General features: G+C 38.4%; 1 protein-coding gene across 6 annotated transcripts in view; it reads right to left on the bottom strand.

Annotated features, from left to right (window-relative positions):
• The window catches only part of PPP2R3A (protein phosphatase 2 regulatory subunit B''alpha), a 233,067-nt gene that overhangs the window by 25,382 nt on the left and 184,947 nt on the right, over positions 1-22,738 (bottom strand). For all 6 annotated transcript variants that reach the window (XM_070794422.1, XM_070794418.1, XM_070794439.1 and 3 more), the window contains 3 exons: positions 4,359-4,534; positions 3,743-3,861; positions 1,229-1,335 (listed from right to left, as the gene is read on the bottom strand). In XM_070794422.1, coding sequence (XP_070650523.1) covers positions 1,229-1,335; positions 3,743-3,861; positions 4,359-4,534 — 402 coding nt within the window. The remainder of the gene's footprint in view (positions 1-1,228; positions 1,336-3,742; positions 3,862-4,358; positions 4,535-22,738) is intronic.

Genomic DNA, 22,738 nt, shown 5'->3' on the forward strand with positions numbered 1-22,738 from the left:
TTCTTTTACTAATTTTTTCATACACTCAGGGATCCCCAGATATTTATGCTGCCTCATTTATACCTCAATGATCATAAAATACAAGTATTTAGTTCACCATGCTGTTCTCCCAAGCTTTGTTGTTACTGTTTTTAGATTTATTGAAGTTTGATACAAAAAACTGGACACATTTAGTGAATATATCTTGATGATTTTGGAATATGCATATATCTGTCATATCATCACTACAGCCAAGGCACTAAATATATCCATTACTTCCAGACATTTCCTTGTGTTCTTTTTTTTTTTCTTTTGTAGGAACACTTAACATAAGATCTATCTTCTTATTTTAAACCACACAATACCATATTTTAACTATAGATACTGTGTTGTACAGCAGGTTTCCAGAACTTATCTTATGTAACAGAAACTGTATAAAAAGTGTGGAAAAAGTGGAGAACCAAATAGTATGCTACCATATGTGTAAGAGAAAAAAAGAAAAAAATGTATATGTGTATTTGCTTTTATACACATATGTATAACGAGAGAGTGTGAGAATGGGAGGAACAGGATGGAGCATCCTTGGAAAGGCACATGAAGTGATAACAGTGGTTGTTTCTGGGGAGAACTGAGTAGCAGGAAACTTACTATTCTTTAATTTGAATATTAAGTGAGTATACTGCCTATTCAAAAAAGTATTACATTAATAAATGAGGATTGATTGAGAGCCTTACAGAAACAGTGACTATAAAGGAACTGCTAAAGAAATCACTAGAAGGTGAAAACAGCCAACAAAGTACAGTTACTAAATGTTCTAAGTAGTAAAAGTCTTGGATAATTTAATTTCTTACCATGGTCCCTTAGTAGAAGTTAACTTCTTCTTCAGAGTTGAATGCACAAAACCATGTCTGATAAAGGTTTGTTTTGATGATCATAATGGTCTTTATTATTTAAAAGAGCTTCAGTTCTCCTGTGTTTATAGGGCTTACTAACATCCCTAACAGAGCAGTATGACTGCACAGTGATCTCCATTTTCAGTAAAAGGTACAACTTCTTTAAAGGAAATGGCACATGAGAAGACTTTTCATAAAATCAGTGAAGGGAAGAGAATACTGCCGGAGGAATATTCACTCAACTAAAATTGGGTTAAAATCACTCATTTTTATGATATGACAAAAATCTTGATTTTTTTAAAGGTGATCCTAATGTGGTTACCCCTGTTAAAAAAGACACAGGGAAACTTACTCACCCTTCCTGGAACTGTGCTTGGGCAGACTCCTCTGCTACAAGGGTCTCATACTCTTCAGCAGCAAACCTGTCCCAGTCGGAGGGCTCAGGACTGTCATTCTCAACATCCTGATTGGGAAGGGGATGGCCACAGGAAACAGAATCAAAAACAAAAATTGGAGATAGGTCATCACAAATTTTTACATCCTGAAAAAACCTATGTGAAAAATGTTTTATTTGACCCCATGGACTATACAGTTCATGGAATTCTCCAGGCAAGAATACTGGAATGGGTAGCCTTTCTCTTCTCCATGGGATCTTCCCAACCCAGAGATTGAACCCAGGTCTCCCACATTGCAGGTGGATTCTTTACCAGCTGAGCCACCAGGGAAGTCCAAGAATACTGGAGTGGGTAGCCTATCTCTTCTCCAGTGGATCTTCCCAACCCAGGAATTGAATTGGGGTTTCCTGCATTACAGGCTGATTCTTTACCAACTGAGCTATCAGGGAAGCTCTAAACATTAAAGAGGTACTAAAGTCACACTCCTAAACTGAATCTACACCTTGAATCACAAAATTATTAAGTACTCTTCATTAGCTGGACTGTTTGGGTCTAGATTCTTCAGCCTTATAATCAGAGACTTTTCTCTAGCCCCTTCTCCTCTCGCACTTGGCAAAACAGCGATCTGGAGTGACCTGTGGTTTGCATATGCCCACCTGAAATGTGGCTTCCCTGGTGGCTCACATGGTAATGAATCTGCCTGCAATGCAGGCGACCTGGGTTCGACCTCTGGGTTGGGAAAATCCTCTGGAGAAAGAAATGGCAACCTATTCCAGTATTCTTTTTTTTTTTTCAATTTATTTTTTAATTGAAGGATAATTGCTTTACAGAATTTTGTTGTTTTCTGTCAAACCTCAACTTGAATCAGCCATATACCGGTTCACTATTCTTGCCTGGAGAATTCCATGGACAGAGGCTACAGTCCATGGGGTCACAAAGAGTCAGACACAACTGAGCGGCTTAAACTTAACCTGAAATATACCATCCCTTCCTCTAGTGAATTTTTATTGCTTCCTTCACAGCCAGCTTGGATACCCTGCCATCTGAGTTACCTTCTGAGAAGCAGCCCTTCTCCCCTAGTCATTTCCTTCACTGTACTATGTGGGCTGGGCTGCCACCTTTTGTTCTCCTGTCTTTGTCATCTCTATACACCCGTTCTTTTTATACACTGAGTCATCTCTATATAACCCCCAGTGTCTCTTCAACACAGTACCTGGAATTTACTGAGCACTTACTAACAGCATCCTTTGAAGATCACAATGTTGATAATTACTACCTCTCAGAAAAAAGAGGAAAATTTAAAGTAAAATTTGTAATACAAATAAAAAAACGAAGGGGGAAGAAAGTATATATTTTCTTTTCCTTCTACAATACAGACTGCATCTTAGATTCTATGTTCTAGGTAAAATGATGTTTTTCCATAATGAAATTGGGTTAACAATGCCCTAGGATGTAAAGTTAGTAATGCTAAAAGAACGTAAGTACCTTAATACTGACTACATAATGTGTTAATTACTGTAATCCATTTGAAGAACTTCACCCCATCTTTTAAACATGTCTGAAATTGCTATGCATCTTAGATTTATAATTGCTTTTTCTTGCTTAAAGGTATATAAAATAATGGGACATTTTAAACTCAATGAAATATAATACTGACTTTAGGCTAGTGATAATGTACCTTGATATGCTCCAAGTTCTGGTGCAGAGTATTTGTTTTTAGAAGCTGGTCCTTGTATTCTTAACTATTAATATTTAGGTCAAACAGTTATGCAACATATGGAAGATAAAAGACTGAGGAAGTTTCCTGTACTGTATGTACTCAATCAGTTCTTTTCCATCAATATAGTTTTTACTCTTTAAACAGGGGAATAGAAGGAGAAGTGGTGATATTCTGCTTTTTGTTTGTTTTTTTCCTGGATTTGGGTTTTCTGAGAGTCCACAGGTTTTTGTGTATGGGGAAGGCATTTCACGGCTCTTCAGCTGTAGAATGACTTCAAACTGATGTCATATACAGTCATCGTTACTGCTTGAAAAAGTGTTACATTTATCTGAAGGTTGTCTATCTTTGAGGGCATCTAGTTTTCATTACCATGCCATCCTGAAATTGAATGGTACAGTTAAATCAAGCCCAGTGTATACTCTGTAATAGAGATGTATCTATTGATGTAGTGTTGAAAGTGAGAAAGACAATTATTTCAAAATTTTCTGTAACCAGTTTCTATGTATATGGAAGTACACAAAGCACATAGTTCATTCAATGAAAGGCAGATGCAGGTTATTACCTACACTTGAAGATTAGCTGTGGGAAGAGATGGGCTCTGAGTCCTTTATTCTTTCTTTTCAGTATGTTATGAAATATTTTAAATGTTAGCTTTTTTAAATACCAGAATTCCTGCAGACAGAGGCCACTTTTATCTGAAGCATAGAACCCCTGATATTGCATCCCTCAAACAGAAGTTAAAACTATACTGGTACCTTCTGGACCGCAAAGGGATCTCTCTGTTCATGGTCTAAGTATTTCTCCAGATTAAAGAAAGTGTCATAAAAGATGTGAGCCATTCTGCATCTCTTCAGGTCTCGTAGAGTTATTTTGCCTGTGTAAGAACAAATCTGGTAAATTTCAAAGGCTTTTTTCGAAGTGAAAAAAAAACTTTTACTGAAGTTTAAAAGGATATATGGATATGCTTACTTGATTATAAAAATTTGATGTTTTTTGAGGTAAAGTTCACATAAAATTCACCACTTTAACCATTCTAATGGTTTTTCACACATTCACACTGTTGCACAAGCATCACCACTATAACATTCCGTAGCATTTCCTTCACCCCCAAAGGAAACTCTGTACCCGTCAAACAGGCTCACTCCCCTCCCCTCTGCAATCCTCCCCAACTGGCTACCACTAATCTGCTTTCTAAATTTGCCATTAATTGTTAGTTCTATGCCAACAATAAAGGAGAAACTTAAATACTTCTGTATTTAGAAAGCCTGTATGGAAGACTGGGAAGTTAAATAATTTAGAACAATCCAGGATTACAACCCCCACTCTGTTATGTAGATGGACAATGCAACTTGGCTCTTTATTCAGTCTTACCATCACTGGCTGGCTTTACCAGGTCAAGCATCTGGCACAACAAATCATGGAATGGCAAGGGCTCAATGCCCATGGCTTCCATCCGTTCACACTGCTCCTCGTAGAAGTATTCCAGCTCGTACATGGAGAGCACTCCATCCCCATCCACATCCATACAGCGGAACCAGTACTCAATGCTAGGAGGTAAGGATACTCATTAGCAATGGCCTGTTAAAGCTCTTTTATTCACTCAGATTTATTACTGTTTGCTTCTTTTAAAAGTTATATATGGGTATACTTTGGACTTAGACATAGTTTTACAAAATTTATTAGAAACAATGGCAGTCATCTTCTTAAATTTTGTCTTCCCCAGATCCAGGCATTTTCAACACTTGCTTATTTTGTTTTTTATCTTTACATTTCAGTTAAGATGTCTATATTGTTCCTTTCTTGCATTTCTGATTTAAGGACTGTGGTTTAATTTTGCACTATGAAAGATGAGGTTTCAGTTCTTTTGCTACTCATTCCACCTTACCCACATGCCCTTTCTAACCTCAGCATAGACAAATTACTCAACATTCAGAGTTTATAACTTTACATTTTCCTTTTATCTCTTTTATTTGTTTAGTTTTGGGATATAGTACATGCTACTAATTCAACTAATTCAAAGGCTTCTGCCAGTTTTCTATGTCCATAATCAGCCCCATTGGGTATTCTAGCAATTTCATTTCCTTGAAATCATTTTCAGTTCCCTCTGACCTACTCCAATCTGGGCTGGTTGATCTCTAGGCCTGATTTACAGTTTCACCCTAGGGATTCCCTTCACCTTTCTCCTGTTTCTTATATCTCACATTTTCCTCATTCTTGGTTTGCTTCCTTGTTTGGTATAACACATTCTTCAGTATCTTCCTAAACAAGGGAGCATAGCAGGTACATTTTTTGGATGTTAGATCATTGAAAATACCCTTTATCTACCCCCTAATGTGGTTGGTATTTATACAGTTATGGCTTGATGGTTCTTTCCTTCAGAATTTTACAGGCACTGACTCATTGTCCTCGATTTATCCACTGTTGCTGAGAAGTCTAAAGCCACTGATCTTTGACTGCAACCTGTTTGTTGCCTACAGAGGTTTCTGAGTTCCTGGTGTTTTAAAATAAAACTGATGAAGTGCCTTGGTCTGGACCAAATTCACTTTTGCTGGGCTAAGAGCCTCCTCAGTTTGGAAACTAGTATTCTTAAATTCTTGGACATTTTCTTAAAATTGTTTTGTTTCTTCTCTGCTTCTCTTTCCCCTTATCCACTCTATTTCTGGAATTCTTGTTATTCAAATCAGCATGGTCCAATATGGTGACCACTAGCCATATGTGGATAACCCAATTTGAGATGTCTTTTTTTTTTTTTATAAATTTGTTTTCTGTTAATTTTTGTTTATTTATTTGGCTGTGCTGGATATTAGTTGCAGCATGTGGGATCTAGTTCTCTGACCAGGGACTGAACCCGGTCCCCCTGCATTGGGAGTGCAGAATCTTAGCCACTGGACCACCAGGAAAATCCCTGGGAGGTCTTTAAGTGCAAATACAGATTCTGAAGACTTTGTAAGAAAAAAACAGTAAAACATCTTATCAATAGTTTTATACTGATTACATATTGGAAAAATATTTTAGATATATGGTATTAAATAAGAGATGTAAGTAAAATTAATCCTGTGTTTCTTTTTACTTTCTTACTGTGGTTGCTACTGCTGCTGCTGCTAAGTTGCTTCAGTCATGTCCGATTCTGTGTGACCCCATAGACGGCAGCCCACCAGGCTCCCCCATCCCTGGGATTCTCCAGGCAAGAATACTGGAGTGGGTTGCCATTTCCTTCTCCATCTTACTGTGGTTAATTTTACTTAAAAAATTAAAAAAAAAAAACATATTTAAAGTAAAAATTGTATGTATTTAAGGTATATAACAAAATAATGTGATATAGACAGTGAAACAATGACTACAGTAAAGCTACTTAACATAGCATCTCCCCACAATATTACTATTTTGCAGGATAGTAGGGATGTAGAGTACCTGAAATCTACCCTCTTAAGTGAATTTTCAGCATTTAAAACAATATTAAATGTATAGTGATTATATTGTACATTCGATCTCTAGATTTATTCATCCTGTATAACTGCAACTTTGTACATTGGGTCAGCATTTTCTTTTTGCCTCACACCCCCTGCCCCTGGTAACCACCATTCTACTTTCTGCTTCTATTAAGTCTGACTTTTTTTTTTTGATTCCCATAGAAGAGATCATGTACTATTTGACTTCCTGTGCCTGGCTTATTCCACTTAGCATAATATCCTCCAGGTTAATCCATGTTGCAAATGACAGGATTTCCTCCTTTTTTGAAGGCTGAATAAGATTCCATTGTGTGTGTATACATACACCACATTTTATTTATCTATCCATTCTGTGAGAGAGATTTAGCTTGATTTCATATAATGCTTAACCAACAAGGGAGTTCAGATATCTTCAAGAGACTGGTTTCAGAGTTCTGGTTCAAGATGGTCAAATAGGAATTTGCCTTCTCCCATGGACACACCTATATAGCTACATATGGACCAATTTCTTCTGAAAAAACCCTAAAAACTAGCTGAGTGACTTCTTTGAGTGACTATATTATTGGAAAAAAATGAGAAAAAACTCATATTTAGTGGATAGGAGATGCTAAGATACAATCTTGCTGTAAACCCCAGCACACTGACCCACAATTTGGAGAAACTGGAAATCCAGAGCTTTTCCCCAAGGAGCAAAGAGTTTGAATCCCATGTTGTGAACCCAACTTTTAAGACCTGCAACTGAGACAACTACCCTCAAATCTAGCTTTTTTCCTTCCTTTTAAAAAACTGAAGCATAGTTGACATGTAATATTATATTAATTTCAGGTGTACACCATAGAGATTTGACATTTGGATACATTATGAATTGGTCACAATAAGTCTAGTAACCATTTGTTACCAAAGTTATTACTATATTATTGACTATATTCCCTATGCTATATATTACACCCCTGTGGCTTATTTATTTTATACCTGGAAGTCTGTACCTCTTAATTCCCTTCATCTATTTCACCCAACCACCCATTTACCCTCTGGTGACCTCTACTGTGTTCTATTGGTGTTCTGTTTGGTTTGTTTGATTTTTAAATTCCACATATAAATGAAATCATATAGTATTTGTCTTTCTCTGTCAGACCTATTTCACTGAGCATAATACCCTTAGAGTCCATTCCTGTTGTTTCAAATGTCAAGCTTTCCTTCTTTTTTTATGACTAAGTAAAATTCCATTGTGTGTGTGTGTGTGTGTGTGTGTGTGTGTGACATCACCTTTATCCACTTACCTATTGATGAATACTTAGGTTACTTCCATATGTTGGGTATTGTGAATAATGCTGCAGTGAATGTTGGAGAGCACCTATCTTTTAAAAATAACATTTTTATTTTCTTTGGGTAAACACCCAGAAGTGAAATTACTGGATCATATAGCAGTTCTATTTTTAAATTTTTGAGGAACGTCTAGACTGTTCCATGGTGGTTGCACCACTTTACATTCTCACCAGCATAAGGGTCCCCTTTCCTCCACATCCTTGCCAACACTTGTCATTCGCTGTTTGTTTGATAACAGTCCTTCTGAGAGGTGTGAGGACAGCTCACTGTGGTCTATTTGCACTACACTGATGATTAGTGATGCTCAACGCCATTTTATGTGTCTGTTGGCTATCTCTATGTCTTTCTTGAAAAAGCGTTTGTTCAGGCTTTTTGCTCATTTTAAAATCAGGTTGGATTTTTTGATACTGAGTTATGTAAGTTTTTTTAAAAAATATTTTAGATATTAATCTTTTATCAGATAAATCATCTACAAGTATTTCTTCCTATTCAGTAAATTGCCTTTATGTTTGTTGATGGTTTCCTTTGCTGTGTAAAACCTTTAAAACTGATATAGTCTTATCTATTTTTATTTTCCCTGCCCTTGCCTGAGGAGACAGATTAAAAAAAATACTACTAAGTCTAATTTTAAAGAGTATACAGCCAATGTTTTCTTCTAGGAGTTTTTTTTTTTATGGTTTCAGATCTCACATTTAAGTCTTCAATCTTATTTGAGTTTCTATTTTGTATATGGCATAGAGAGTGATCCAGTTTCATTCTTTTGCATGAAGCTGTCAAGTGTCCCAGTATCATTAATTGAAGACACGGTCTTTTACCCGTTGTATATTCTTGGCTCCATTGTGTACATTCAGTTCAGTTCAGTCGCTCAGTCGTGTACGACTCTGAACCCCACAGACTGCAGCATGCCAGGCTTCCCTGTCCATCATCAAGTCCTGGAGCTTGCTTAAACTCATGTACAGCGAGTCACTGATGCCATCCAACCATCTCACCCTCTGTTGTCCCCCTTTTCCTCCTGCCTTCAATCCTTCCCAGCATCAGGGTCTTTTCCAATGAGTCAGTTCTTCACATCAGGTGGCCAAGTATTGGAGTTTCAGCTTCAGCATCAGTTCTTCCAATGAATATTCAGGACTGATTTCCTTTAGGATCGACTGGCTGGATCTCCGTGCAGTCCAAGGGATTCTCAAGAGTCTTCTCCAACATCACAGAAGTGTCAGTTCTTCAGCACTCAGCATTCTTTACAGTCCAACTCTCACATCCATACATGACTACTGGAAAAACCATAGCCTTGACTAGATGGACCTTTGTTGGCAAAGTAATGTCTCTGCTTTTTAATATGCTGTCTGGGTTAGTCATAGCTTTTCTTCCAAGGAGCAAGCATCTTTTCATTTCATGGCTTCAGTCACCATCTGCAATGATTTTGGAGCTCCCCAAAACAAAGTCCCATTGTTTCTCCATCTATTTGCCATTAAAGGATGGGACCAGATGGCATGATCTTAGTTTTCTGAATGGTGAGTTTTAAGCCAACTTTTTCACTTTCCTCTTTCATTTTCATCAAGAGGCTCTTTAGTTCTTCACTTTCTGCTGTAAGGGTGGTGTCATCTGCGTATCTGAGGTTATTGATGTTTCTCCCAGCAATCTTGATTCCAGCTTGTGGTTCATCCAGCCCAGCATTTCGCATGATGTACTCTGCATATAAGTTAAATAAGCAGGGTGACAACATACAGCCATGATGTACTTCTTGCCTGATTTGGAACCAGTCTGTTGTTCCATGTCCAATTCTAACTGTTGCTTCTTAACCTGCATACAGATTTCTCAGGAGGCAGGTAAGGTGGTCTGGTATTCGCACCTCTTGAAGAATTTTCCACAGTCTGTTGTGATGCACATAATCAAAGGCTTTGGTATCATCAATAAAGCAGAAGCAGATGTTTTACTGGAACTCTTGTGCTTTTTCGATGATCCAGTGGATGTTGGCAGTTTGATCTCTGGTTCCTCTGCCTTTTCTAAATCCAGCTTGAATGTCTGGAAGTTCACAGTTCACATACTGTTGAAGCCTGGATTGGAGAATTTTGAGCATTCCCTTGGTAGTGTGTGAGATGAGTGCAATTGTGCTTGAACATTGTGTTTTTTTGCTTGAAAATGTGCTTGAATATTCTTTTCCACTGCCTTTCTTTAGGATTGGATGGCAACTGACCTTTTCCAGTCCTGTGGCCACTGCTGAGTTTTCCCGATTTGCTGGCGTATTGAGTGCAGCACTTTCACAGCATCATCTTTCAGGATTTGAAATAGCTCAGCTGGAATTCCATCACCTCCACTAGCTTTGTTCCTAGTTATGCTTCCTAAGGCCCACTTGACTTCACATTCCAGGATGTCTGGCTCTAGGTGAGTGATCATACCATCGTGATTATCTGGGTCGTGAAGATCTTTTTGGTACAGTTCTTCTGTGTATTCTTGCCTCCTCTTCCTCATAGCTTCTGCTTCTGTTAGGTCCATACTGTTTCTGTCCTTTATTGTGCCGATCTTTGCGTGAAATGTTCCCTAGGTCTAATTTTCTTGAAGAGATCTCTAGTCTTTCCCATTCTATTATTTTTCTCTATTTCTTTGCATTGATCACTGAAGAAGGCTTTCTTATCTCTCCTGGCTATTCATGAAATGCTGCATTCAAATGGGTATATCTTTCCTTTTCTCCTTTGCCTTTACCTTCTTTTCTCAGCTATTTGTAAGGCCTCCCCAGACAACCATTTTGCCTTTTTGCATTACTTTTTCTTGGGGATGGTCTTGATCACTGCCTCCTGTACAATGTCACGAGCCTCCATCCATGGTTCTTCAGGCATTCTATCAGATTTAATCCCTTGAATCTATTTGTCATTTCCACTGTATAATCATAAGGGATTTGATTTAGGTCATACCTGAATGGTCTAGTGGTTTTCCCTACTTTCTTCAATTTAAGTCTGAATTTGGCAATAAGGAGTTCATGATCCGAGCCACAGTCAGCTCCTGGTCTTGTGTTTGCTGACTGTATAGAGCTTCTCCATCTTTGGTTGCAAAGAATATAATCAATCTGATTTTAGTATTGACCATCAGGTGATGTCCATGTGTAGAGTCTCCTCTTGTTTTGTTGGAAGAGGGTGTTTGCTATGACCAGTGCATTCTCTTGGCAAAACGCTGTTAGCCTTTGCCCTGCTTCTTTTTGTACTCCAAGGCCAAATTTGCCTGTTACTCCAGGTATCTCTTGAGTTCCTACTTTTGCATTCCAGTCCCGTGTAATGAAAAGGACATCTTTTTTGGATGTTAGTTCTAGAAGGTCTTGTAGGTCTTCATAGAACCACTCAACTTCAGCTTGTCAGCATTACTGGTCAGGGCACAGACTTGGATTACCATGATATGGAATGGTTTGCCTTGGAAACGAACAGATCATTTTGTCATTTTTGAGACTGCACCCAAGAACTGCATTTCGGAGTCTTCTGTTGACTATGAGGGCTACTCCAGTTCTTCTAAGGGATTCTTGCCCACAGTAGTAGATATAATGGTCATCTGAGTTAAATTCACCCATTCCAGTGAATGGTTGTATATTAATTGACCACATAAGAGGGACTTTATTTCATGTCATCTGCAAATAGGAACAGTTTTACTACTTCGTTTACAATGTGGATACCTTTTATTTCTTTTTCTTGTGTGACTGCCGTCACTAGGACTTCTGATACTATTTTGAATAAAATGTCAATAGTAGACACTTTTCCTTGTTCCTGATCTTAAAGGAAAAGCATTTGGCTTTTCATTGTTTAAGTATTTTCTGAGCCACTGGTTTGTCATACACAGCTCTTATTATGTTGATACATGTTTCCTGTATACCCACTTTATTGAGAGTTTTTATAAAAAATGGATATTGCATTTTGTCAAACATTTTTCTGCATTCATTCAAATGATCATGTGGTTTTTCTTTACTTTGTTAATGTAATATATCATGTTGATTTATTTATGTATATAGAACCATCCTTGCATCTGTGGAATACACTTGGTAATGGTGAATGGTTCTTTTACTATACTGTTGATATCCGTCTAATATGTTGTTTAGAATTTTTGCATTATAATGGCCTGTAATTTTTTTTGTAGTGTCTTTATCTGGTTTTGATATCAGCATAATGCTGGCTTCAGAGAATGAATTTAGAATAGTTCCTTCCTCTTCAATTTTTTGGAATAGTTTGAGAAGGATAGGTATTAACTCTTCCTTAAGTTTGTTGAATTTACCTGTTGTCTGGTCCTGGGCTTGTTTGTTGGGAGGCTTTTTAAAATTTCTAATTCTGTTTCATTATTGGTCATCTGTCTGTTCAGATTTTCTATTTTTCCTGATTCACTTTTGGAAAGTTGCATGTTTCTGGGAACTACCCATTTCTTCTAGGCTGTTCATTTTGTTGGCAAATAATTGTTTGTAGTAATCTTTTATGATCCTTTGTATTTCTGTTGTGTCAACTGTAACGTCTTTGCTTTCAGGTCTATTTTGCCTGATAGTATTGCTACTACAAGTTTCTTTTCATTTTTATTTGCATGAAATATCTTTTTTTTTTTTTTTAAACTTTACATAATTGTATTAGTTTTGCCAAATATCAAAATGAATCCACCACAGGTATACATGTGCTCCCCATCCTGAACCCTCCTCCCTCCTCCCTCCCCATACCATCCCTCTGGGTCGTCCCAGTGCACTAGCCCCAAGCATCCAGTATTGTGCATCGAACCTGGACTGGCAACTCGTTTCTTACATGATATTTTACATGTTTCAATGCCATTCTCCCAAATCTTCCCACCCTCTCCCTCTCCCACAGAGTCCATAAGACTTTTCTATACATCAGTGTCTCTTTTGCTGTCTCGTACACCGGGTTATTGTTACCATCTTTCTAAATTCCATATATATGCTTTAGTATACTGTATTTATGTTTTTCCTTCTGGCTTACTTCACTCTGTATAATAGGCTCCAGTTTCATCCACCTCATTAGAACTGATTCAAATGTATTATTTTGAATGGCTGAGTAATACTCCATTGTGTATATGTACCACAGCTTTCTTATCCATTCATCTGCTGATGGGCATCTAGGTTGCTTCCATGTCCTGGCTATTATAAACAGTGCTGTGATGAACATTGGGGTACACGTGTCTCTTTCCCTTCTGGTTTCCTCAGTGTGTATGCCCAGCAGTGGGATTGCTGGATCATAAGGCAGTTCTATTTTCAGTTTTTTAAGGAATCTCCACACTGCTCTCCATAGTGGCTGTACTAGTTTGCATTCCCACCAACAATGTAAGAGGGTTCCCTTTTCTCCACACCCTCTCCAGCATTTATTATTTGTAGACTTTTGGATCGCAGCCATTCTGACTGGTGTGAAATGGTACCTCATAGTGGTTTTGATTTGCATTTCTCTGATAATGAGTGATGTTGAGCATCTTTTCATGTGTTTGTTAGCCATCTGTATGTCTTCTTTGGAGAAATGTCTATTTAGTTCTTTGGCCCATTTTTTGATTGGGTCATTTATTTTTCTGGAGTTGAGCTGTAGGAGTTGCTTATGTATTTTTGAGATTAGTTGTTTGTCGGTTGCTTCATTTGCTATTATTTTCTCCCATTCTGAAGGCTGTCTTTTCACCTTGCTAATAGTTTCCTTTGATGTGCAGAAGCTTTTAAGGTTAATTAGGTCCCATTTGTTTATTTTTGCTTTTATTTCCAATATTCTGGGAGGTGGGTCATAGAGGATCCTGCTGTGATGTATGTCGGAGAGTGTTTTGCCTATGTTCTCCTCTAGGAGTTTTATAGTTTCTGGTCTTACGTTTAGATCTTTAATCCATTTTGAGTTTATTTTTGTGTATGGTGTTAGAAAGTGGTCTAGTTTCATTCTTTTACAAGTGGTTGACCAGATTTCCCAGCACCACTTGTTAAAGAGATTGTCTTTAATCCATTGTATATTCTTGCCTCCTTTGTCAAAGATAAGGTGTCCATATGTGCGTGGATTTATCTCTGGGCTTTCTATTTTATTCCATTGATCAATATTTCTGTCTTTGTGCCAGTACCATACTGTCTTGATAACTGTGGCTTTGTAGTAGAGCCTGAAGTCAGGTAGGTTGATTCCTCCAGTTCCATTCTTCTTTCTCAAGATCGCTTTGGCTATTCGAGGTTTTTTGTATTTCCATACAAATTGTGAAATTATTTGTTCTAGCTCTGTGAAGAATACTGTTGGTAGCTTGATAGGGATTGCGTTGAATCTATAAATTGCTTTGGGTAGTATACTCATTTTCACTATATTGATTCTTCCAATCCATGAACATGGTATATTTCTCCATCTATTGGTGTCCTCTTTGATTTCTTTCACCAGTGTTTTATAGTTTTCTATATATAGGTCTTTAGTTTCTTTAGGTAGATATATTCCTAAGTATTTTATTCTTTCTGTTGCAATGGTGAATGGAATTGTTTCCTTAATTTCTCTTTCTGTTTTCTCATTATTAGTGTATAGGAATGCAAGGGATTTCTGTGTGTTGATTTTATATCCTGCAACTTTACTATAGTCATTGATTATTTCTAGTAATTTTCTGGTGGAATCTTTAGGGTTTTCTATGTAGAGGATCATGTCATCTGCAAATAGTGAGAGTTTTACTTCTTCTTTTCCAATTTGGATTCCTTTTTCTTTTTCTGCTCTGATTGCTGTGGCCAAAACTTCCAAAACTAAGAAATAGAAAATCTTAACAGACCCATCACAAGCACAGAAATTGAAACTGTAATCAAAAATCTTCCAGCAAACAAAAGCCCAGGTCCAGACGGCTTCACAGCTGAATTCTACCAAAAATTTAGAGAAGAGCTAACACCTATCCTGCTCAAACTCTTCCAGAAAATTGCAGAGGAAGGTAAACTTCCAAACTCATTCTATGAGGCCACCATCACCCTAATACCAAAACCTGACAAAGATGCCACAAAAAAAGAAAACTACAGGCCAATATCACTGATGAACATAGATGCAAAAATCCTTAACAAAATTCTAGCAATCAGAATCCAACAACACATTAAAAAGATCATACACCATGATCAAGTGGGCTTTATCCCAGGGATGCAAGGATTCTTCAGTATCCACAAATCAATCAATGTAATACACCACATTAACAAATTGAAAAATAAAAACCATATGATTATCTCAATAGATGCAGAGAAAGCCTTTGACAAAATTCAACATCCATTTATGATAAAAACTCTCCAGAAAGCAGGAATAGAAGGAACATACCTCAACATAATAAAAGCTATATATGACAAACCCACAGCAAACATTATCCTCAATGGTGAAAAACTGAAAGCATTTCCTCTAAAGTCAGGAACAAGACAAGGGTGCCCACTTTCACCATTACTATTCAACATAGTTTTGAAATATCTTTTTCTATCCCTTCACTTTCATTATGTGTATGTCTTTAGATCTGAAGCCTGGGTATGCAGCATATAAATGGGTCTTGTTGCTTTAATCCATTCAGCCACCCTTTGTCTTTTGATTGCCGCATTTAGTCCATTTACATTTAAAGTAGTTATTGATAGGTATGTACTTATTACCATTTTCTTAATTGTTTTGTAGTTCCTCTGTTCATTTCTTCTTTTCTTGTTCTCTTTGTGATTTGACGACTTTCTTTAGTGTGTTGTTTGTATTCCTGTCTCTATTTTTTTTGGTGTGTATATTATAGGTTTCAGGTTTATGGTTACCATGAGGTTCATATACAACAATCTATGTAAACAGCAGTCTATTAAAATGATTGGTCATTTAAGTAAGAGCACATTCTAAAAGCTACTTACCCGCCCCCCCATATTTTATGTTTCTGACATATTTTGCATCTTTTTGTGTATCGTCTATTTGTTTCATATTATAGGTGATTTTACTACTTTAGTCTTTTAACCTTCATGTTAGCTTTGTAGGTGACTGACCTTTAGTATATGTTTGTCCTTACCAGTGATATTTTTTCTTTCATGATTTTCATGTTTCTAGTTATAGCTTCGTCTTTTTGGTTTAAAGAAGTTCCTTTACCACCTCTTATAAGGCTCAGTTAGTGGTGATGAACTCTATTAGCTTTTACTTCTCTGGGAAACCCATTATCTCTACTTCAATTCTGAATGATAGTCTTGCCAGGTTGAGTATTCTTGGTTTAAGTTTTTTTCCTTTTAGCACTTTGAATACCATGTTAGTCTCCTCTGGCCTGAAAAGTTTCTGCTGACAAGTCAGCTGAGAGTCTTATGTGGGTGTCCCTTGTTGCCTTAAAGATTCCTTCTTGGTCTTTAACTTTTGAGGTTTTAATTATAATGTATCTTGGTATGGATCTCTTGGGTTCATCTTATTTGGGACTCTGTGCATCCTGGACTTGGATGTCTGTTTTGCTAACCAGGTTACGAAAGTTTTCAGTCATTTTTCTTCAAATATGTTTTGAAGAAAAATTTCCCTCTCTTCTCCTTCTGGACCCCTGTGAATGTTAATACACTTGATGTTGTCTCACAGGTCCCTTAAACTATCCTATTACTTTATTTTTTAAAATTATATTTTGGCTACATCACGCGCCATGCACAACTTCCCTTCGGTTCAGTTCAGTTCAATCGCTCAGCTGTGTCCAACTCTTTGCAACCCCATGAACTGCAGCACGCCAGGCCTCCCTGTCCATCACCATCTCCCAGAGTTCACCCAGACTCACGTCCATCGAGTCAGTGATGCCATCCAGCCATCTCATCCTCTGGTGTCCCCTTCTGCTCCTGCCCCCAATCCCTCCAGCATCAGAATCTTCCAATGAGTCAACTCTTCACATGAGATGGCCAAAGACTGGAGTTTCAGCTTTAGCATCATTCCTTCCAAAGAACACCCAGGGCTGATCTCCTTTAGAATGGACTGGTTGGATCTCTTTGCAGTCCAAGGGACTCTCAGGAGTCTTCTCCAACACCACAGTTCAAAAGCATCAATTCTTTGGTCCTCAGCTTCCTTCACAGTCTGACTCTCATATCCATACCTGACCACTGGAAAAACCATAGCCTTGACTAGACGGACCTTTGTTGGCAAAGTAATATCTCTGCTTTTCAATATGCTATCTAGGTGGGTCATAACTTTTCTTCCAAGGAGTAAGCGTCTTTTAATTTCATGGCTGTAGTCACCATCTGCAGTGATTTTGGAGCCCAGAAAAATAAAGTCTGACACTGTTTCCACTGTTTCCCTGTGCCCCCTGTAGTGGAAGCATGGAGTTTGAACCACTGGACTACCATGGAAGTTCCAAGCTATCTTCATTTTAAAAATTATTTTATTTTTTGCTGTTTTGACTGGGTGATGTCCACTACCCTGTCTCAGATTGCTGATCTATTCTTTTGCATTTTCTAGTCTGCTGTTGATTCCCTCTGGAATATTTTTCATTTCTGTTAATCTATTTTTCAGTTCTGATTGGTTCTTTTCTATATCTTCTATCTCATTGTTGCAGTTCTCACCAAGTTTATCCATTCTCCAGAGTTCAGTGAACAACTTTAAGACTATTAATTTGAACTTTTTATCTCGTTAGTTGCTTATCTCCATTTTGCTTTTTTCCCTTGGTTTTGTCTTGTTTTCTCATTTGTAGGCTATTCCTTTGTCTCCTCATTTTGCCTCTCTGTATTTGTTTCTACATATTACAGCTATATCTCTCACTCTTGAAAGACTGGCCCTATGTAAGTATCTGTGGGCCCAGTGGCACCATAAGCCCAGGCACCAGCGTGAGATCCTCCTGTTATCCCTTGTATGTGCTGTGTATGCCTTCTTGTTGTGGTTGGGCTGCAAGTGCTGTGTGTGCACTGGTAGATGGGGCTGATTCCTGACGTGACTAGCTGAGTGGCGTGGCTACAACTGCTGTTGACACCCTCGTGGGTAGGGCTAGCCCCCAGTCTGGCTGTCCATGAAGCCTGGCTGTGACTACTGTGGGTACATTAGTGTGCAAAACTTGTCCCCTCTAGCAGGAGCCATTTTTGAGGGGCACTGGTGGGGGTTGGGACTACTTGCCAGGTAGGGCAGGGCGGGTGCTATTTTGGAGGCACTGGCTGAGGCTGGTGGGTTGGGCAGTGTGAGTTCTCAGAGGAATGCTGGGGATGGGTCCAAGGTGTTAAGTAGACTGATGGAGAGTGACAGAAATGGTACCTGGCAGAACAGAAGAGTAAAAACAAAAAGGATGCCAAACAGCACTTCTGTCACTGGAGGAAGAGCCACCAGAAACCCTCCCTTCATGGCACATGCACTAAAATAAGTCTCCCTCCTGTATGATCCAGGTGCCTTTCAAGCTGCTGTCTCTGTGCTGGGACTCAGGGTAAGTGAGCTTGTGTGAGCTTTTCAAGAGTGGAGCTTTATTTTCCCATTGTCCTTAGGCTCTCCTGGACATAAGCCCAGCTGATTTTCAAAGGCAAACATCATGGGGATTCATCGACTCACCTTCCCTGAGTAGGCCTATGGGCTGTGAAGCCCAACCTGAGGCTTGAGCCTCTTGCTCCTCGAGGGGACCCTCCTTGGTTATGCTATGCCTCCTGCTTGTGGCATTGCCTCAGGGGCACGGGTTCTGTTGGGATCCATCTCTGCCTCTCCTATCTGTCTTGATGTGGCCTTTTATTTATATCTAGAGTTGTAGAAAATTTGTTCTGCTAGTTTTCAGGTTGTTCTCAAAGACATCTGTTCCATATAAAGTAGTTTTAGTGTGTCTGTGGGAGGAGATAAGCGTAGTTTTTCTTTTTCTGCCATCTTGACCTGGACTCTCCCTGAAACATTTAGCTTTGAAAACCAATGAGGCTGGAGTCCATGAGACCTACAAGGCTATACTGAAGTGAGAGAAGGCTCTTGAAGAGTTTGTATGTTTGGTCTAACCTGCACCAGGGCCCAGTATAGAAGCAGCCACTAGAAAGGTGCCAGATTTTCTGTTAAGGAGGCAAATTTCCTTATCTTTAAGCCTTGGCCTAAGGGACAAGCATCTAATTTAATGCACATCTAGGGGCCTCCTGGGTACTCTGAAAGGACAGACACTAGCACCATCTTTTCACTCCCTCTGGCTCACTCCAGCCAGAGGGCACCAGTTTCCCACTCTCCCACTGCTTTACAGGACACCAGTGTCTCACCAGTGTCCTGGCTTTTATGTCAGGCGCTCCAGTTTTTATTGTGCCACCTGGGGGATGCCACTTGATTGCCTGGCTTGGGAAGCCAGCATGGCCTATGATACCATAGCATGGGACCGTAACAATTTGAGACAGTTCTTAGCAGGCTACCATATCTAGGTCACAGCACAGACAGAAGACCAGAAAACACTCCTAGTCTTTCAGTGAGAAGCCTATTTGCTTAACCAGGAACTTGGGCCTGAAGGGGCAGGCTTCTGATTTAGCATACATCCAGAGGTCAACAGAGGAGCTCTCAGGGAATGATGACTGATGGATGCAATCTTTGAGCTTCCCCTCTGCCATACTCTGGCTGTATCTTTCAGGAAGGAGCTTATAAACTTGTCTGACACCTTGGTTACTGTGGCTGCCTCCAGGGACATCTCTGGATTGTCTGGCTCTGGTGGCCACCAGGGCTTATACTCATGGGTTCCACAGGACTGTAACCAAAGGAGAAAGAATTCTTAAAGAGCTACCACTCCCAGGGCAAAGCAAGAGGCAGCACACCCAAGAGCCCAGTCTGTTAAAGAAGCCTATTAGCTTACCATCACAGCTGCAGTCAGAGGGACAGAAATTCTTAATTAAACACAGATCTAAGGGTAATCCTTTCCAGAGGCCTCAAAGGGTGGGTGTTTCTTCATACTGTCTTTCTGCTGCACTTGAAAGCCCCAGGATCTCCTGGAGGGGAATTTTTATGTATGTCTGGTGCCCCGGGTTTTGTATCTGGAGCCCTGGTTTTAGTGGCTGCCACCCAGGAGACACCTGATCACCTGGTTCTGGTGGCCAGGGGGCCTTGCATTCCTAGGTACCATGAGAATGTGACAGCTGGAGAGACAGTTCATTGTAAGCTACCAAACCAGAGCACTATGTAAACAGCAGAGTGAAATATAAACCCACCAGTCTTTCTGTGAAAAACGTCTACTTGTGTGTGCTAGAGCACTGGCTTCACATTTAGGGCCCTATGGCGGTGCTTTTAGAGAACACAAGGCAATGGATGCCATCCTTTCACTCTTACTTTGTCTTGCTTCAGCCTGCCAATACCTCCCAGAAAGGAGTTTATATAGTTATTTAGCACCCCTGATTTTTTTTTTTTGACTGTTGCCCAGGGATATCTCCCAATTACTTAGTTCTGATGGCAAATGGGACTTATACTTGTGGTGCCATAAGACTTTATATATTTGCATAATTTAAGAGCTACTGATGAGAGTCTCCTGCTTCCCTGGTGGCTCAGATGGTAAAGTGTCTGCCTGCAATGTGGGAAACCTGGGTTTGATCCCTGGGTTGGGAAGATCCCCTGGAGAAGGACATGGCAACCCACTTCAGTACTCTTGCCTGGAAAATTCCATGGCTAGCTTTTAATCAGCCTGAATCTAGCTGCTGCCTGAGATCCTTCCTTTGGGACACTAACAAGTCTTCACATACTCTTAACTACTGGGAACCATCAAACTTAAAATAGGATGCTTGGATGAGTACAGAGGTTTGAGAGACAACCAAGAGCTAGGGCAGAGTTGAACCATAATGTTCATGCCCTATGTGAAGCCACTACTTCAAGAATGGGAGAGGTGTTTGTTTTATCTAATGCATAGAAACTAACAAAGGGAGTCAAGCATAATGAAGAAAGAGAGAAATATGTTCCAAACTAAAGAACAAGGGGAAAAAATCTCAGAAAAAAATCCTTAATGAAATGGAGATAACTGATTTACCTGATAAAGAGTTCAAAATAAAGGTCATAAAAATCCTCACCAAACTCAGAAGAAGAAAGAATGAATATAGTGAGAACTTCAACAAAAACAGAAAATATAAAAAAAAGTACTAAACAGAAGTTACAGAGTTGAAGAATACAATAATGGAATGAAATACTTTAGGGGAGTTCAACAGCAGACTAGATGAAGCAAAGAAAGGATCAGTGAATTCAAAGACATGGCAGTAGAATTCATACAGTCAGAGGAGCAAAAAAACAAAACAAAGAGAATGAAGTAAAGTGAAGACTGCTTAAACGACTTATGGAACAGTATCAAACAGACCAGTATTTGCATTACAGGGGTCTAAAAGGAGGAGAGAGAGAGAAAGAGGCAGAAGCAGAAAACTTAACTGAAATAATGGCTGAAAACATTCCTAACGTGGTGACAGAAACAGACATTTGGATCTAGGGAGCCCAGAGAATTCTAAAACAGAGTAACCCAGAGAGATCCACAGGAACACATATTAAAGTGTAAAAGGCTAAAGACAAGAAGAGAATCTTAAAAGCAGCAAGAGAAAACAAACAAACAAACAAAAACACAACTAGCTGCATACAAGGAAACCCCTGTAAGTTGATGAGTTGATTTTTCACCAGAAAAACTGTAGACCAGAAGGGAGCAGCATGGTATATTTAAAGTGTGGAAAGAAAACTTCTAGGCCAGAGTAGTCTACCAGGCATTGTTTTCATCAAGAACTGAAGAAGAGATAAAAGAGTTTTCCAGACAAGCAAAGCTAACAGAGTTTATTGCCACTAAACTGGCCTGACAAGAAATAAAAGAAAAATACTTTTTTTAAAACTGAAAAAAATGGGGCTAATTAGTAACAAGAAAACATATGAAAGTATATATCTCACTGGTAATGACAAACATATAGTAAAGATGGTGAATTATTTATAAAATATGAAAGTTAAAATATAAAAGTATTAAAAATAACTATAATTAATACATATATAAGAGATGTAAAATGTGACTACAAAAAATGACAGGAGAGAGCAAGAATGTAGAGCTTTAGAATGCATTCAAACTTAAGTTAAAATAGACTGTTCTTAATATAATTTTTTATGTAAGCCCCATGGTAACCAAAAAGCAATAACCTATAAAAGATACACAAAAGATAAAGAAATCTAACATACCATGAAAGTCATTACACCATAAAGAGAACATTAGAAGAAGAAAGAAGCAGAGAACTACAACAACAATCAGAAAACAATTTAAAAAATGGCAGTAAATACATAACTATCAATAATTACTTTAAATGTAAATGGACTAAATTCTCCAATCAAAGGACACAAACTGGCTAAATGGATAAGAAAACAAGACCTAGCTATATGCTGCATACAAAAATTCACTGACTGTAAAGACATGCGCAGACTGAAAGTGAAGGAATGGAAAATGATAGCTGGGTTAGCAATACTGTTGAACTCCCCTAATAAAGACTGTAATAAGAGGGAAAGAAAGGCATTACAGAATGATATAGAGCTCAACATGAGGACGTATCATTTGTAAATATTTATGCACCTCAATATATAAAACAAATATTACCAGACTTAAATGGACAAATAGGCACCAATACAATACTAGTAAGATACTTAACTACCACACTTTGATCAATGAATACAGCATTCAGATAGAAAATCAGTGAGGAAACATATCTTAAATGACATGTTAGGTCAGATGAACTTAATTGATACATATAAAACATTCCATCAAAAAGCAACAAAATACACACTCTTCATGAATGACATGAAAGTTTCTCCAAGATAGATCATACATTATGCTATAAAACACGTCAATAAATTCAAGAAAGTTCAAATTATATCAAGCATCTTTTCTGACAGTTGTATAAAACTAGAAATTAATTGCAAGATGAAAACTGGGAAATTCTCAAATATGTCGTAACTAAACAACATGATACTGAACAACCAACATGTCAAATAAATAAAAGAAAGCAAAAAATACCTTGAGATAAATGAAAATCAAAATACAACATACCAAAACTTACAGGATGCAGTGAAAGCTGTTCTAAGGGGAAAATTAATAGTGATAAATGCTTATATCAAAACCCAAGAAATATCTCAAATAAATAACTGAATTTTAATCCTC

Source organism: Bos indicus, chromosome 1, assembly GCF_029378745.1.
Source record: "Bos indicus isolate NIAB-ARS_2022 breed Sahiwal x Tharparkar chromosome 1, NIAB-ARS_B.indTharparkar_mat_pri_1.0, whole genome shotgun sequence".
Classification (NCBI taxonomy): Eukaryota; Metazoa; Chordata; class Mammalia; order Artiodactyla; family Bovidae; genus Bos; species Bos indicus.